Here is a 17,804-nt window from a genome sequence, read left to right as displayed (position 1 = left end):
TTATTGAGTGTCAACATTAACACAGAACAACGTTAGCCATTACGTTTAGATTGGGACAGCTATTAAAGTACATTCAAGCAATCAAGATGTATAGTGGTTCTTAATTCTGGATTGCAGTCGTTGTCTACGAAGCCTGTGCTAGTGTCCCATTTCCATTGTACATTAGTGCTCCCAGCTTGCGGGATCCGGGGGAAAAGGATAGAGAAAACAGAAAAGAAAAGAGAAGAGAGTGGGGAGGTGTGTGGGGCGGGGGGGGGGGCGAGAGAGAAGAGGAGGGATACTCTCTGGCCTCTAGAGGTGGCGTGTTTGCATGCTGCATAGAAATGCTTTACCTGTGCGCAAATGGGTCCCATCCACCACGCGCCGTCCTACTCGTCTACCTTGGAAGTCCCATTTTGGTCTAGGGGGTGAGAGTGAAGTTAGCTCTGAAGTGGTTCCTAGATGTCCCGAGGGAGAGCCTGTGCAGGCATCCGCTCCCAATATTCAGACAACTTGTCTTGGCAGAACGCAGCGTCCCTGAGCCAGTCAGTGACGTGCGGACTCCTGCGATGGCCCCAACACATCACTATTCTCCGATTGGCCTACAATAAAAGGATAGCCGCTAATTTCCTGATTGTCGCCGGCACTGTGCGCACATATCCAAGCAACGCTGTCAGGGGGGAGCGCTCAAAGTTGTGCTCTAACATCGCCTCCAACACCTCAAATGTGGTTCCCCAGTATCCTGCAATATCCGGGCAAGACCAGGCCTGGTTCAAGAACGTTGCATCCGGAGTCCGGCACAGCACTGGGCTCGCATCCTCACTCAAGCCAGTTTTGTGCAACCATTCCGGGGTCCTGTATGGTTTGTGTATGAGCTTAAAGTGGATTAGCCTCAGCCTGTAATTAGGGGACAACTCCCTGGCTTGCGCGCAGCAATATGCCCATTTATCTTCCTCTATGGGGATTCCCAGTATCTCCTCCCACTCGCACCGCACTGGAGGGACCTTGACAGGTGCCATGCGCTGCATGCCGGAGTATAGCTGAGTAATGAGCTTACGCGGTGTTGGGTTGCCTAGAAAGGCTTCTAATACCTGGAACATTCTGGGCGCGATCAGGAACGAGGCGAAGAGACCACGCTCAGAGCTGGTAAAATGTCATTCTGTCAAGTAGGACTGTATTCTCCCCCACAAGCGCTCTGTCCAGTGGTATGAATGACACATTGGGGAACGCATTTCCCATAGTGTGTAACCAGAGCTTCCTCAGTCTCTGGCATACTCCTGTGTCCTCTGAAAAGGTAGCGCCGTGTGCCTCAGCAGTGGCACCGAGGGGGTAAACATTACCTCAAGTTGTGCCCTGCGTTTCAGCTCTTGCCATGCCCAAACTGTGCATCCAACTGTGTTTGCCTCGGAGTGCGGCCTGGTCTGTGGTCTATAGAGGGCCATATGCAGCGGTGTTGGGCGGCTTAGTCATGTTCAGGCGCTGTGTGTGCTATAAATTGAGTGAGGTAGACCCAGTAAAACCCATACTGGGCCTGCACGCACTTGTAGTACAATTCCATGTCTGGGGCTGTAGTATTCTTTGTTGCCCCCAATAAGACGCTGTAGCCACAGTACTGTTCAAGCTATTTTATTTGTAATTCTCTCCCTAATAGAGCGCCGAGCCTGTCCTGCCCGTACCAGCTCTTCGCGCGCTCTCCTGCCGCTCTGCGCGCGCAGCCTAACATGGCCGCCGGCACGTCACGCAGCTTACGTGACGTGCAACACTAGACCGCGCTACTACATATCTCCCTTTTTTCCCAATATATGTTCAACATAACTACAGTCCACTGCTCATCTCATAGTCTCTGAACCTGGCTGGTTTGACCACCACTCTACCCCTGTGGGTCATTCTTACCGGGGTGTTGGGGTCATCTCCATCGCTTCTTCCTCTACTTACTGGCTCGGCTGCACTTCCGTCTCCTCCATTCATACCTTCTCCAGCCCTCTGCTCTCGGCCACTCGTTTCAGTCTTTTGTCTTTGTAGGACTTCTCCATTCCCATTCATCACTGTCTCTGGCTGTTCCTGCATGGTTCTTTCGTGGTTCTCTACCTCTAAGTCTGTTCCTCCTTGGTCCCAACATAAAATCTTGTTGCACCTCGCCATGCGGTCCTGCGACCATACGTTCCCGTCGCTCAGTAATGCCGCTCTGCCCAGAACTTCCTTCACCTGCAGGGGCTTACTATATTTACTCTCTCCTTTCCTCTGCATCGTGGCCAACTTTACTCGTACCCATTCTCCCTTTTCCAATCCAGTGTCCTTCACCTGCCTCCTGTCGTCGTAGTGTTTGGTGTAAGCCGCTCGGGCCTTCTCCAGATTTGCTCGTACCACTGCTGGGGACCACTCACTTTTGACCGTTTTTTCTTTCCACACTCTGTTGTCCTGGGTGAATGGCTCACGTCCCCTCAATATTTGGAATGGACTGTATCCTGTGCTTGTGGGGGTAATCCTGTATGCCCACACCATGTGCCATATCTCCACTTCCCAGTCTTTGTTGTCCGAAATGGCCGCTTGGATCGACCCCATCACTACTCTATTAAAACGCTCCACCAGGCCATTTCCCGCCGGGTGGTAAATGGAGGTGTGTCTGGATATGATGCCATTCCGCTGCATGAAGCTGTTCCATTTCTCCGATCTGAATTGTGGCCCATTGTCGCTGAGAAGCGCTTTAGGAATTCCTTCCCTCACAAATGTATCTGCCATGAATTTTATTATAGTTTCTGTGTCCATTGTTTCTTCGATCTTGAGTTCAGGCCACTTCGAATACCTGTCCACCATGACACATACGTACTTCTGCGTACCCTGTGTGTCCAGAACCGGACCCAGGATGTCAACCGACAACTCCTCCCACGGGTTTTTTGGTTGGTCAAACTGTCCCAATGCTGGTCGCAGGGGTTTGAGTGCCTTGTCTGCCCCCTGGCATCTGGTGCAGTTCCTCACATGTCTTTCAGCTCTTATGTCCATTCCTGGCCACCAGTAGTCCTGTCTTGTCCTCAATCTCAGTTTGAATATTCCCAGGTGCCCTTCGTGGAGCATGTCCAACAACTTGTTGATGAGGTTGGCCGGAGGAATCACCTTCTCCCCCCTGTGCATGAACACTCCTCGGTCCTCTATCGATAGTTCTTCCCGGACTTCAAAGTATGGTTTCAGTTCACCGCTGATCAACCTCTTTTCCGGCCATCCTTGTATGATATGTGTTTTCACTGCCATTAGGATTTGGTCCTCCTCATATGCCTGTCTCCACTCCTGGAGGCTGATGGTGGTCTCCAAATCTTCTGTAAGCGCTACCCATTCTTCCGTTCCCACATTGTCATCCTCGCTCTGGTCCATGGCCGCCGCCCTGCTCAGGTAATCTGCCACTCTGTTCTTGCTCCCTGGGATGTGTTCTACATCATATCTAAACTCCAGTAACTTCAGCGACATCTTGGAGATCCGGGGCGTTGCTTCGGCATGCCCACTAGACGTTAGTACCTTTAGCAAAAGGCTTGTGGTCCGTCCTCAATTGGAACCGGGTGCCCCACAGGAACTGCCTAAATCTCGTTGTGGCCCATACCACCGCCAGCATCTCCTTTTCAATCACGCTGTACCTTTTTTCTTTGTCACTCAGCGTGCGAGAGGCGAAGCTTATCGTATCCAGTTGTCCTTGTCCTCGGTCCTGCATGAGGACAGCGCCCAGCCCTTTGTCGCTCGCATCTGTGGTCAGCACTGTCCTCCCTTGGGGGTCATAACCTTGGAGTGGGATGGCTTCTGCTATCTCTTTCTTGACCACCTCAAATTCTCCTTGTGCTTCCTCAGACCATTTGAATTCTGTGCTTTCTCGTGTAAGTTGCCTCATATGGTGTGTCTTAGAGGCAAAATGCTGCATAAATGTGCTGTAATATGCTGCCATGCCGATAAACGATCTGACTTCCTCCTTGTTGGTCGGTGGGGGTGCCTCGCATATAGCTTTCACGTTGTCTGCCTTAGGGGTCACTCCTCCTACTTCAATCTCATGCCCCAGGTACGTCACTGACTCCATTCCTATCCGGCATTTGGACCACTCAGCTGTGAGGCCTTTCATATCCAGAATCCGCAACACCTCTCCTAGTTTCTCATCGTGGTCATGTTTATCTTGGCCCATCACAAGGATGTCATCCTGGAAGTATTGCACTCCGGTTGTTTTTCTGAATAGCTGGTGCATTAACTTCTGGAAAACAGCTGCCGCCGAGGCCAGCCCAAACGGCATGCGGCGAAACTGATAGCATCCAAATGGGGTGATGAACGATGTGAGGTGGCGGCTCTCCGGGTGTAGAGCTATTTGGTGGTAGGCAGAGGTCAGGTCGATGGTGGAATACCATTTAACCCCCCTGGTGTTGGCCAGCATCTCCTCTATTCGGGGTAGGGGAAACCTCTCCACCACAATGTTCTTGTTCAGTTCCCGTAAGTCGACACATAGCCTGACCTTGCCACTGGGTTTCTTGACGACCACCAAAGGCGCCAGCCACTCTGCGCACGTTATCGGCTCGATGATCCCTTTTCTCTCCAGGTCCTGGAGCTCTTCTCGGACTGCTTCTCGTACCGCCAAGGGGATGTTCCTGGCCTTGTGGGCTACTGGCACCGCATTCTCCTTCAGAATTATCTTGTGTGCGAATTTTTCTAACTTCCCCACTGTTCCTCCGAAGACTTTGGGGAATTCGCTTCTCCACCTTTCCAGGTCTGGCCATTTCCCTGGTTCCGTCATTAGTATCTGCTCCTTTCCTCCCGGATCAAGTTTGATGCCTAGGTCACCCTGGTCCAGCCATCCCAAGACCGAGGGGCCTTTTTCCGACACATAGAGTTTGCAGTTGGCCGATCGGCCACGGAACTCGAAGAGTAGCGGTCTGTACCCTGCCATTGGTATTCGGTCCCCGTTGTAAGAGACTGGCCGTATGTCTAGCTTTTCCAGTGCTGAGCCCAAGTGCGGTGCAAATTTCTCCTCCCATACCGCTCGCTGGACGATGGTGTATGGTGAACCAGTATCCGCAACTACACTGATCGTGACGCCGCCAATCTTCATCTCCAGGATGGGCTTCAGTGTTCTTTTGCCATCGATGCTGAGCACTTGCCCTTCAACGCCCAGTAGCTGGTCGTATATGCACAGGAACGTAACCACTTCCTGCTCTGTCGTGTCTTCTTGGTCATCGTTGTCTTGGCCCACGTACCTCACTTCACCTTTGGAGGCCTTTTTTCTGCACACCTTCTCGTAATGACCTGTTATACCGCAGTATAGGCATTTGGCGCGAAACGCCGGGCATTTTCTGTCGTGGGCCTCGTGCGTCCAGCTTCCACACCTGTAGCACGGCTTCCTGTTGTTTCCCGCCGATTTTCCTTGAGGACTACCGTAGCTTTGCCATTTGGGATGTCCTTTTTCTGCCGGCTTCTTGGTCAGGTGATCTTTGCGGGGGCCTTCATCGTCCACTCTGTTTACCATGGTGCTGTGCGTGGTTTCCTTCTTCGTCGCTTCTGCGCACCTCTTTGCCAGCTCTGCCCTTTTGACGATGACCAAGACCTCTTTCAGGGTGGTGTCACCGCTAGCCCATAGTTTGTCTTGTACAGACGTGCACGTGGTGTGCATTACCACCTGGTCCTTTATGAATTCCTCCTCCCAGTTGTCGTATTTGCAAGTGGCCGCCAATCGCTTCAGTGCCGCCACGTATTCCTCTACCGTCTCTCCTGGGTGCTCTTTTCTTTGTTGGAAGTTGAATCTATCCACTGACACGCATACCGTCGGCCTGCAATGTTCGTTGAGGTCCTCTATGGCATGGGCGTATACGTCGGTGTCCGCGCTTGTTCTCTGTTTTGGTACTAAGCTCTTGTACACTCTCAACCCCTCGGGGCCCAAGTTAAGTAACAAGATGCGTTTCTTCCGCTGGGGTTTGAACACTTCCTCGTTCTCGTCTTCTAATACCCCTATGAAATTGTCGATGTACTCTCGCCAGTCTTCCCACTTCATCAGTGGTTCGCCAGGTCTTGGTAGGAATTGCACCTGCGCCGTCGCATACCTTGCCTGCGTACTCATCTTCTCGCTCTTGACCTTGGGCTCTGCGCTTGCTGGGCCCGTAGGGCTCCCCGGCGCGCTGTCTCGTTCTTCTTCACTTGCGTGGGCTGGGGGACTGTCTTCGTCAGCCCCCTCGCTCTTTAGTACGATGTCCAGCTCTGTGCCCTTAAGTAGTGGTTGGTGGCTGGGTCTGACGCGCTTCTTGTGCCTCCCCGGGTCTGTCCCTCCTGTGGTGGCTGCCTTGTTCCAGCGGACGCTTCCTGGGCCCTGCCGCGCTCTTTAGGGTACCTGTGTGGTGATTTGGTGACTGCTGGTCTCCTCTGGCCACCGGTGTGTAGTTGTGTACCTCGGTGGTCTTTTTTCTCTCTGTGGGGGGTTGGGGGATTGGTCATCCCACCCTCGTCGCCATTGTAGTATTCTTTGTTGCCCCCAATAAGACGCTGTAGCCACAGTGCTGTTCAAGCTATTTTATTTGTAATTCTCTCCCTAATAGAGCGCCGAGCCTGTCCTGCCCGTACCAGCTCTTCGCGCGCTCTCCTGCCGCTCTGCGCGCGCAGCCTAACATGGCCGCCGGCACGTCACGCAGCTTACGTGACGTGCAACACTAGACGGCGCTACTACAGGGGCTCCCAGGCCCCCTTGTTAAAAAAAACAGCGTCATAGTCTCCCAGGAGACCCAGGGTTGTTTACCAGCTCAGGCGAGAGTGATCAGGTTCGAGCGCAGTTTGTGCCTAAAGTCAGAGTTAAGAGGTAGCGGGTGGTTAACAAATACAGACAAAAACTTAGGGAGCACTACCATCTTTGCTAAGGCTAGTCGTCCCGCGAGGGACAGCGGTAATGCCGTCCAGAGGCCTAGGCTTCAAATGCAAAGTTAGCTTCAAACTTTAATCAGCTCAGAGTACATTTTCTTTTCAGTTGGGTACTACTCTAAAGCAACCAGATGCAGGTGTGTTGATCTCAGACAAAGTCTCTCCTGCACACAACACAAGGGATCCTAGCTAAGACTGTTTAGGGAGACCATCATCTCAGTACTTATCGTGCAACCCTGCCTTTTGGCCATTTCATTGTTTAGTTCCTCCATGTTACAGACTGACTATTAGAAATGGTGGGTCCAGAATACATGCAACAAGAGGTGCTTCCCTTTCTTTTCTCTCAGGCGATGGATCCCCTTTTGTATCGCTTTGTTCGCCCTAAGTGTGGCAGGGTAAGCTCAGACGTGTGTCCCTTGCTCACTTGGCCACTGGATTCAAGATAGCCTGGCTGATGAGGATTATGAATCCGAAACCGGTCCCAGGATGCTTGTTTCCAGTCCATGGAAGACAAGGCTTGGCAGTTCGGGCTGGACCTGTTCCCATGAGGCACAGGGTCAGACTGATTTGCATATGGGCATGTCTGAACTGGGGTGGCTGAGTGAGCTAAAGAATGGTGATGGATTAAACCCAGATCAGTTGACTGGGGGTGAGTGTTTGATTTGCTCAAACGCTCCATCCATCATCCCTTTTTGTATCGCTTTGTTCGCCCTACGTGTGGCAGTGTATGCTCAGACGCAAGTCCCTTGCTCACTTGGCCACTGGATTCAAGATAGCCTGGCTGATGAGGATTATGAATCCAAAACTGGTCCCAGGATGCTTGTTTCCGGTCCAGGGAAGACATGGCTTGGCAGTTCGGGCTGGACTGTTCCCATGAGGCACAGGGTCAGATTGATTTGCATATGGCCATGTCTGAACTGGGGTGGCTGAGTGAGCTAAAGAATGGTGATGGATTAAACCCAGATCAGTTGACTGGGGGTGAGTGTTTGATTTGCTCAAACGCTCCGTCCATCATCCCCTTTTGTATCGCGATGAATCAAGTCAGACAATTGCACTTGTCTTAATTATTTAAAAACATTTTTTGAGAGGGGGCAATCTATGGAGCAGCATGAGGACTTGCAGTGAGAAGGGAAGACAGCAACAGCGGCAAGTACTAAACCCCATAAAGCACCCAACTTATTTATTGTCTATATACCTTCTTGCGGGTACCCTCACACATACTCTAGCACTCTCGTACACACTTCATATAAACTCAGAAGGAAAGGGTGGCGCAGGCATGACATACTACACAATTTCCTGGGACAGCCAATAGGCACCTTTCCCACTGTAGATGAGGTAAAACAAGGTCTTTACCCCATTACTACATCAAATGTCATAAACCATGAGCTTTGCTATGACCTAGTCATGGAGACAGAATTCCTCCCCAGGTTAAAATGAGAACTATTTTGCTTGTATCCCGGTCACCAACATAGTCTAGCACAGTATTGGTGGGCGTGTCAAAATCATGTGGAGAACTTGTCTTGAGACTCATGTCATTTGTATTTTATAAAAGAAAAAAAGAATAGGTCTGGCGGAACAATAAAATGAAGAGTAGGTGGACCATAAAGCCTACCTTCCCCAATTCAGACTGACATAAGAAATTCCTCTTTTCACTGCAGCAACTCTGGTGTATCTCCTTCCTTGGCCCGTTGTCATTGCAAGGGCTTATAAACACTGAAGACTGATTGTAGTTGAACGTAGTCAATGAAGCACCGTTGGTCCCATTTTTCTCGACAAATTTGGAACCATACCAGGGAATCCTAGAATGGGACTCGTCTCAGTTTGCAGAACCTCCAAGTCTAAAACAACATATGCTTTGGCCTCTGCAGGCAACATTAGATCATTAGCTTTATCCTCTACAATGTCTACAAATGGTTATTTAGGTTGTAAAGATGGCCCTTCCAGCTAATGCTTAAAAACAATATGTCATCTAAGCTGACACAGACGTTCAACTAAACAAAGATGCCGTTCACCAATCTTTGAAAAGTTGCAGGGAAATCTTCAGTCCACCGGGCGGTCTGTAAGTAGTCACTAGTTAGTTCAAACGTGCAGCACTTTCAGCACGTAGCTTGTCAAGTATCGGGTGATTATCTTAATTCAGATTGTCACTGAAACCGCAGTAGTCCATGCAAAACCTCAAGTCCAGCCCATGCCACCTTGCTTGCTTATGCATCAATAACACTTAGTTACTCAGGGACTATGAAACTTTTCAACCAACTTGAGGTCCAGCAACTTAGCCTCATCTGCTTTGAGATGCAGTTCTAGACCTCGAATAGGAACCTTTAAAAGTGCTGCTTCACCTATAGACTGTCCTTAGTGTGCCCCTATAAGACTTTTCAACCAACTTGATGCTCAGCACCGTAGGCACCTCTGCTTTAAGATGCACTTCTGGACCTTGCCTGGCATACTACAAAAGTGACTCTTCACAGAAAGACTGTCCCTAGTGTTGAGATTGTGTGTGCACACCAGAGTTAGACCAGGAGTGATTGAGAACAGGCTTGAGAATTGTCTCAAGAAAAACATACACTTCTTCTGCTAAGTGGGTATTGTACCAAGAGAGAGATTTACTCTCTACATTGAGCCTTCCTTTGGATCTCTACTCAGCAAGCCTGAGAAAGGCTCTACTCTTCGTCATCCTTTTCTTTGGCTACAAAAATTGCTGTTATCTCAAACTGGTAGTTTGGCCTAAACCTGTTGACACGTGAGCTTCATAGCAGCACCCAGGTCAATACAGCAATTGAGTTCAATGATTTATTTGAAAATACTGAATGGTAAGAGCTGTTTTTCCTGAAAAGCCTTCGGATACACAGGTTTATTATTAGTCCATTGTATCCTTCCTGGTACCCATTTCCATGTCACCTTTGGATTGTGTCATTCCTTCAGAAGTCCGTGAAGCGCCTGAAGGTTCCATTTCACCTTGTACATCAGATGTCGTAGCCTGTGCTTCAGGTCAAGCACATCATCAACCATATCAAAAGAGGGAGCTCTAAAGTTCCCTTCCTAACTATCCCCATCAAAGTTGGTGAGCTTTAGAAGACACGTCGGTACAGAATCTCAAATGAGCTAAAGCCCATGCAATGCTGTGGAAATCATTGAGTGGCAAAAAGTAAGCATGGCAGGAGACTGTCCCACGTTCTCCTCAAAGAATGAGTCAAAGCACCATCATACACTTGAGGTCTTTGTTAAAACTTACAATCAACCTTTTTCATTAGTTGTGGCTTTGAATGTTGACTGCATTACTGCATCTTGTGCCAACAGCATAATTATCAATAAATGTTCTTTGAAATTGGTCAGGAGTATTAGAAGGTTCAACAAAATCGAAGCATGCAGAGATAGTGAAGTGTAAACATGGGTGATCCTATAGGGATATGATGCATATCATGATAAAGTCTTCACTATTGTGCGCTGACATTTGTAACCCTATTTTTGTTTTTACTTTCTGCTGTCTTCAATTTACATTTTTATAAATAAGGGACAGAAACTAAAGATGAGCAGCCATCTAAATAACTAATCATATATTGCCTTTCCCTCAAGCTCTAAAAATACATACAAAATCAGATGTGAAGACTCAAAACATGTTTGCATCTGCAGACAGTAGAAGGAGAGGGGTTGGCCTAACGGCTAAGGCGCTCGACCTCGGACCTGGGGATCCGGGTTCGAGTCTCGGTAACGACGCCAAAAACCCCCTGTGATTCTGGGCAAATCACTTAATCTCCCCATGTCTAAAAATGAAAGTGTGTCCTCATGTAACGTAACTGGTGCTCTGATAACTGATTCGGTTCGGTTCTAGTTCGCGCTATATAAAACTCTGCAAAAAAAAAGGACCCAAACTGCCCCCTGGATTGAAATATTACAAGTGCTAAGGTTGTTCAATAGCTAACACGTTCCATGAATGACGGCCCTAACTTGTTATTTCACCAGTCAATTCAAGATGCTCCAAGGAAGGAGAACAGCGTCACGTGGCAATGTACCTTCTTTCTAGAAATCTACCAAAATTCAATAATGCATCTTTCTAATAAAAAATGTTGGGCTTTGGTTGCATCCCGACAAAACCATAAGGACAACATCCTACTATACATTGCTATTAGGGTAGATAGTTCTACAATGCAACATGGCCACCAAAGGGTACCCTCGTCATTATTAAGGGCCTAATTACGAGTTTAGCAGTTCCCTGGTGGTCGCAGCGGTCCTGCAACACTTTGACTGCCACAGTCGTAATACTGTGGGCGGTCCCACAGTGCGGCAGTGGTTGGATTGCCACTATGGGTTCAACGGTCCTATGGACTGCAGAACTCGTAATCAGACCCTAAGCCATGACACTGCACATCTTATGGTTGTCTCAGTACAAATAGTGATCTCTTTCATGCCCTGATTTGAGTAGCTTTATGAGCACAGAATGCCCATTAAGCTACATAAATCACTACCTCGGTTACACCACTCGATGCTCAAACTCACTTCATTTGCTGTTTTCTAATTCATTATTAGGGCCTGACTTAAATTGTGATCATTCTAATGCTTCCCACAGATGATAGATCCTATTTTTCAGATAAAATAATAAAGGATACGTCAGCACTGTGTAACAAATTATCTCTTTTGAAACTAATATGGACCACTTCAAACGTGTCACCAGGCTAGAATACAAACTGGGAAGGATGAGAAGGGAAATAGTAGTCGCTACCACTGAGTTTCCAACAGTGGTAAAGGATTGTAGGGTTAAACAGTTGCGGTCTAGTAGTATTGTGCATCCCTGCTTATCATTACATTTTTTACCGACCCGGTACAGTTTTCCACACACTAATATTGTGTCACAGGTCCACTGCCAGGTACCCAGATGTTTCTGTGAAAGTTACTTCACAAGAAGGTACCTCATTCTGCAGCTTACATGAGTTATGCATTAATCCCTCTTTTAACATGCGTTACTCCTGTCCCTCTTCCCCACCATGCCTAGACCATGATACATGCAAAACAACAGTTGATGGACAGAATGCAGAACAATGTCATACATTCACCTCAGTACAGAGATCTGGGCGTAAATCCATCGTTTTTTTGCACTCCACACCACCCCAGTTCAGACATGGCCATATGCAAATCAGCCTTGACCCAGTGCCTCATGGGAACAGTCCAGCCCGAACTGCCAAGCCATGTCTTTCCTGGACCGGAATCAAGCATCCTAGGACCGGTTTCTGGCTATCAGCCGTCCTCAGCCAGGGTAGCTTGACTCCAGTGGTGTGGAGAGCATGGGACTCACGTCTGAGCATACCCATCCCACTCGGGGTGACAAATGCAAAACAACAGTTGATGGACAGAATGCAGAACAATGTCATACATTCACCTCAGTACAGAGATCTGGGCCTAAATCCATAATTTTTTTGCACTCCACACCACCCCAGTTCAGACATGGCCATATGCAAATCAGCCTTGACCCTGTGCCTCATGGGAACAGTCCAGACCGAACTGCCACTGGGGTGGTGTGGAGTGCAAAAAAACGATGGATTTAGGCCCAGATCTCTGTACTGGGGTGAATGTATGACATTGTTCTGCATTCTGTCCATCAACTGTTGTTTTGCATAGACCATGATACATGACATGGCGTGACGTGACTGATGGTTGGTGGCAGCTGAATGACAGTCTTGGTTACAGAGTTTTTACAAGAAGCCCACATAGGGAGGCTGCCTATTGTCCTTTCCTGATGATCAGTGCAGTTAGACTATTACCAAACTCTCACTTCTCTTGTGAGCGTGGTGTGTAAGAAATTAGTGCATAAAACGTGGTGGTACCCAGGCAGGAGATTTTTAAATAAATATGTATCTCAAACAACGTGGCTTTGCATGTTAAGTAATGCAGGTCTTTAAGTAGCTCTTTTCTATCACCTAGCATGTGTGCATGTGCCACTTTTCTCTCTTCCCCACCCCTGCACAACTCATTGTAGCCAGGCCGTTGTTGAGCAGGCTCGACTATGGAAATGCACTCTGTGCAGGAATCATCACCCAACTCCTACAGACTCTGGACTCCTCAACACACAGTGGCCAGACTCCTCCTCAACCTCCCCAAATTGACCCACTTATACCCCCACCTCAGGAAGCTCCACGGGCTCCCCGTCCAGAAAAGACGCCAATTCAAGATGCTGATACACACCTACAAGTCCCTCCACGACCAGGGACCAGCATATATCAACCACAGCCTGAACTTCCAACAACCATACGGACACCTGTGCTCCGCCTCCCCCGCCCTCGCTCACACTCCCCGCATCAGTCGAAGCTACAGCTGAGGACGCTCCTTCTCTTACCTCGTCGCCAAGTCCTGGAACAACTTCCCCCTCCCCCTCCAAACAGCACCCGCTCTCATGGAATTCAGAAAGGACTAAAGATCTGTCTTTGACTAATTGCAGTAGGATCCTAGCACCTGGCTACCCTCACGGGTGATTAGAAGCTCTCTACAAATCCCGATTGATTGATTGTGTCCAGATCAGATTAACAAAAGATTTAAAGGAATAACAAAGAACTGCACTTCACTGAAATTCAGGCTAGTTCGGATTGGTCTGCTTGTTCCATGCAAAGAAGTAACATCCTGACGAATGTGATCAAAGCCATGGCCAATGTTTTCACCTGACTAAAGGGGACGCACCGCCTGTCTAACCCCAGTATTCCGTGGTCATCTGTGGCATGTCAAATGGAGCCACAGCAACAGCCCTGAATTTGCCGTGAAACTGTCCGGTATAATTACATATTTCATGTTAGTATTTTCGAAGCCTGCAATCAGGAATCGGACACTGAACATCCAATCCATGCAAAGTGTATTAGTATGGGAATACACTTTAAGCAGATTGGATGTTTTCATATTTTCAAATGCTGCGCTATTTGAGTGTCTGGTGGATCTAGTTATAAAGCTATAAGATGTCTTTGCGAGTCAAATACCAATTTTACCTTTGGAATTCAAGGAGCTCTTTTTAACAAACTTCTAAACCTTCTACTAATTTTGCAGTTGATACAGCACACTTTCACGATGTTTTTTGAGGGTGAAAACGACATCAGTTACCAGTTGTCACTAGTTCCCAGCTGTGAAAGGTGTTACATTCAAAGATATCCTCCTTCTATACATTTTTAAATATGCCTGGATGACTTTCTGTTCTGAAAACGTTCAACGATTTTTCACTTACAATTATCTTCAACATGCTTAGTTGTGTCTTCCTCTGCAGGGAATACTTGCTTGACTGAAGCAAAGAAAGTCTGTCAAAAAAATAACAAGAGAATATCAGTTTATAACAAGCCAAATATGAAATGGCAAGAGTTCACTGCAAAACATTCTGCACATTTGCTTCATATAAGATGAAGAAAAGAGGGCCTTCCTCAATTAAAACCACAATTTTCTCAGGAAAGCAGTTCACAAAGAGCGCCCGAATCGTTGTTTAGATCAATAAGTGGAATGTCCCCCTTCACTGACTATTTACTAGGCTTGAACATTAAACTTTGCAATCCTAGCCACCCATTTATTTATCTTCATTACTTAAATCTCTGAAATACATGTGATTTTCATACTTTTTTTATTACAAAAACACAAATTGTAAGCACCTTTCTCATTTGGAGCTCAACACCTTGTGATATAGGTGACATGCTATGTGAGCAATGATGCTCGGCAAGTGGTCAGTATGAGACAATTCCAATGTGACTGCTACCTTTTTCAGTGTGCAAAACAAGGGAACTCCTCCGCTACCACTGGTGCAAACAGCTAACTCAGACACAAAGGATCTGTACACTTGCTGCTACAGTGGAATGTCTATGTGTAGAGAGAGTCTGCAGAGAGGGAGCTGCTATTCTACCACACATGGGCTATATGACAACCCAACTATAATAGTGGTGTGATCCATTCACAGTGCAAGGAGCCACAACGCGATCACAGTATGGCTTATGTCACAAGTCTGAGATCCATAAGAGTAGAGAGAGGCATGATTAGGGAAGGAAGCAAGATGCTTGGATAGTTAAGAGATGACTGCTGACGAGTGTCCAATAATATGATGTGGTGTGGTAATAATAAAGGAAGGGAGACTGGCCTGTGGGGATATATTGGCAGTGTAGAAAAGGGAGAATCAGTAGAAACCTCTAGTGAATATGAATGAGAAGAATGGTAAAGGTGTACATGAGGTTTGACATAGCAGAATCGTGAATGCATTGATGGTTGTGAGCAAATGCTTCATGGTCAGAGTCTGGTGGCCCTGCCGATGAACACCACAAGTTTATTACACCATAGTTGCGCTACTACCAGCACCTTAGTACTTGTTTCCTCTTTAGAAGCATGTTGACCAATTCCAGCATAAAGGATGGGAGACCATCTGAAGTGTGGCAGGGGCATGTCCAACTTTGGGAAGGCATTCTTCCTCAGTTCGCCTTGGTGATCTAGTTGCAATCAGATCAAAGTTTTTTGTTGTTTTTTTTAGGTCTCGCCTGTCAATGCGCATGCGCATTGAGCAGAGCGAGACTATAGGGCTTTAAACAAAGTTTACCTAACTGCGGCGATTTGGTGCTGTGCCCGTGGCTTTTAGGTCAATGCGCTTGCGCATTGACCTAAAATGCGCGTGCACATCACCAAATCGCCGTCTGTTCCCTCAGCCGCACTCCTCCCACACCTTTGAAGTGAAGCTTAGCTTCACTTCAAAGGCCCCTGCTGCTTAACACCCTCTCCCCACTCCGCCCCCTCCCCTGCCCGCCATGTCGCATTTCTCCTCCCCCCCTTCTCTGCCTTCAATCCGTCTTGTTTTATAAGTGATGTAGGCGTAGGCGAATACATCACCAACAAGCACGTGTGTAAATTCCATTGTTTATAACAGCCTGTCTCTCTTTTCTTTTTTTTTAATTAGGTTTTATGCGGTTTTGTGAGGTTTTGTTGCAGTAACTACTATATGCGCACTATTCACGTTTTGTTATTGCGCCTGTTTTGAACCATCCATGCGTCAGCCTTTGCAATGTTATCTCAGCCGAAACATTACTTAACAGCCACGTACACCACGGGTCCCACGCTGCACTCCTTCACAGAGCGTCACCCTCCCTGCATCTGTTGATGCCAAAAATAAACAGCAAGTAGACAAACATTCCACCCGCGTGCAATGAGAGACTTGCACGATGGATTAAATGCATATGTAAATGCTTCTAAATATTTGTACTTTTTTTTGTTGTTTTTTTACTAAATGCTGCCCAGACGCGAAGGCCGCTGGACTTCCTTGAAATAAACATCCTCTGTCTCCAGGGCTGTCTCTCAGGAAAGGGTCGCTTTAGACACCATAAATTGTGCTTGCTGCCCCCTCCCCGTACACTTAGCAGGCCCCCACACGGCGGCCTGCAAAAATGGCAGGGGGGCGCCTCTCAACACATCATTAAGGCTGTTTTACCAAATGCAAATACAGCAGAGGCGCCTCAAAGACCGTCTCATCTCTCACCCTCACCCTCACTCACCCTCAACCCCTCACCCTCAACCCCTCACCCTCACTCACCCTCACCCTCAACCCCTCACCCTCACTCACCCTCAACCCCTCACCCTCACTCACCCTCACCCTCACTCACCCTCACCCTCACTCACCCTCAACCCCTCACCCTCACTCACCCTCACTCGCCCTCACCCTCACTCACCCTCACTCACCCTCACCCTCACTCACCCTCACCCTCACCCTCACTCACCCTCACCCTCACTCACCCTCAACCCCTCACCCACCCTCACCCACCCTCACCCTCACTCACCCTCACTCACCCTCACCCTCACTCACCCTCACCCTCACTCACCCTCAACCCCTCACCCTCAACCCCTCACCCTCACTCACCCTCAACCCCTCACCCTCACTCACCCTCACCCTCACTCACCCTCACCCTCACTCACCCTCACCCTCACTCACCCTCAACCCCTCACCCACCCTCAACCCCTCACCCTCACTCACCCTCACTCACCCTCACTCGCCCTCACCCTCACTCACCCTCTCACCCTCACCCCCACTCACCCTCACTCACCCTCACCCTCACTCACCCTCAACCCCTCACCCACCCTCACCCTCACTCACCCTCACCCTCACTCACCCTCAACCCCTCACCCTCACTCACCCTCAACCCCTCACCCTCACTCACCCTCAACCCCTCACCCTCACTCACCCTCAACCACCCTCACCCTCACTCACCCTCAACCCCTCACTCACCCTCACTCACCCTCACTCACCCTCAACCCCTCACCCTCACTCACCCTCACCCACCCTCACTCACCCTCACCCTCAACCCCTCACCTTCACTCACTCTCAACCCCTCACCCTCACCCTCACTCACCCTCAACCCCTCACTCACCCTCACTCTCACTCACCCTCAACCCCTCACCCTCACTCACCCTCACTCACCCTCAACCCCTCACCCTCACTCACCCTCACCCTCACTCACCCTCAACCCCTCACCCTCACCCTCACTCACCCTCAACCCCTCACCCTCACTCACCCTCAACCCCTCACCCTCACTCACCCTCAACCCCTCACCCTCACTCACCCTCAACCCCTCACCCTCCCTCACCCTCACCCTCCCTCACCCTCCCTCACCCTCACTCACCCTCCCTCACCCTCACCCTCACTCACCCTCACTCACCCTCACTCACCCTCAACCCCTCACCCTCACTCACCCTCAACCCCTCACTCACCCTCAACCCCTCACCCTCACTCACCCTCAACCCCTCACCCTCAACCCCTCACTCACCCTCACTCTCACTCACCCTCAACCCCTCACCCTCACTCACCCTCACCCTCACTCACCCTCCCTCACCCTCAACCCCTCACCCTCACTCACCCTCACCCTCACCCTCACTCACCCTCAACCCCTCACCCTCACTCACCCTCAACCCCTCACCCTCACTCACCCTCAACCCCTCACCCTCAACCCCTCACCCTCACTCACCCTCACTCACCCTCACCC

At 49.1% G+C, this 17,804-nt stretch overlaps 1 protein-coding gene across 8 annotated transcripts in view; it reads right to left on the bottom strand.

The window, feature by feature from the left end:
• Positions 1-17,804, bottom strand: part of MYO6 (myosin VI) — a 909,629-nt gene that overhangs the window by 641,909 nt on the left and 249,916 nt on the right. For all 8 annotated transcript variants that reach the window (XM_078648084.1, XM_078648085.1, XM_078648086.1 and 5 more), the window contains exon 3: positions 14,036-14,105. In XM_078648084.1, the coding sequence (XP_078504210.1) occupies positions 14,036-14,105 (70 nt within the window). The remainder of the gene's footprint in view (positions 1-14,035; positions 14,106-17,804) is intronic.

This window comes from Lissotriton helveticus, chromosome 6 (assembly GCF_964261635.1).
Source record: "Lissotriton helveticus chromosome 6, aLisHel1.1, whole genome shotgun sequence".
In the NCBI taxonomy this organism is placed as follows: domain Eukaryota; kingdom Metazoa; phylum Chordata; class Amphibia; order Caudata; family Salamandridae; genus Lissotriton; species Lissotriton helveticus.
This window is presented reverse-complemented; position numbering and strand designations above follow the sequence as displayed.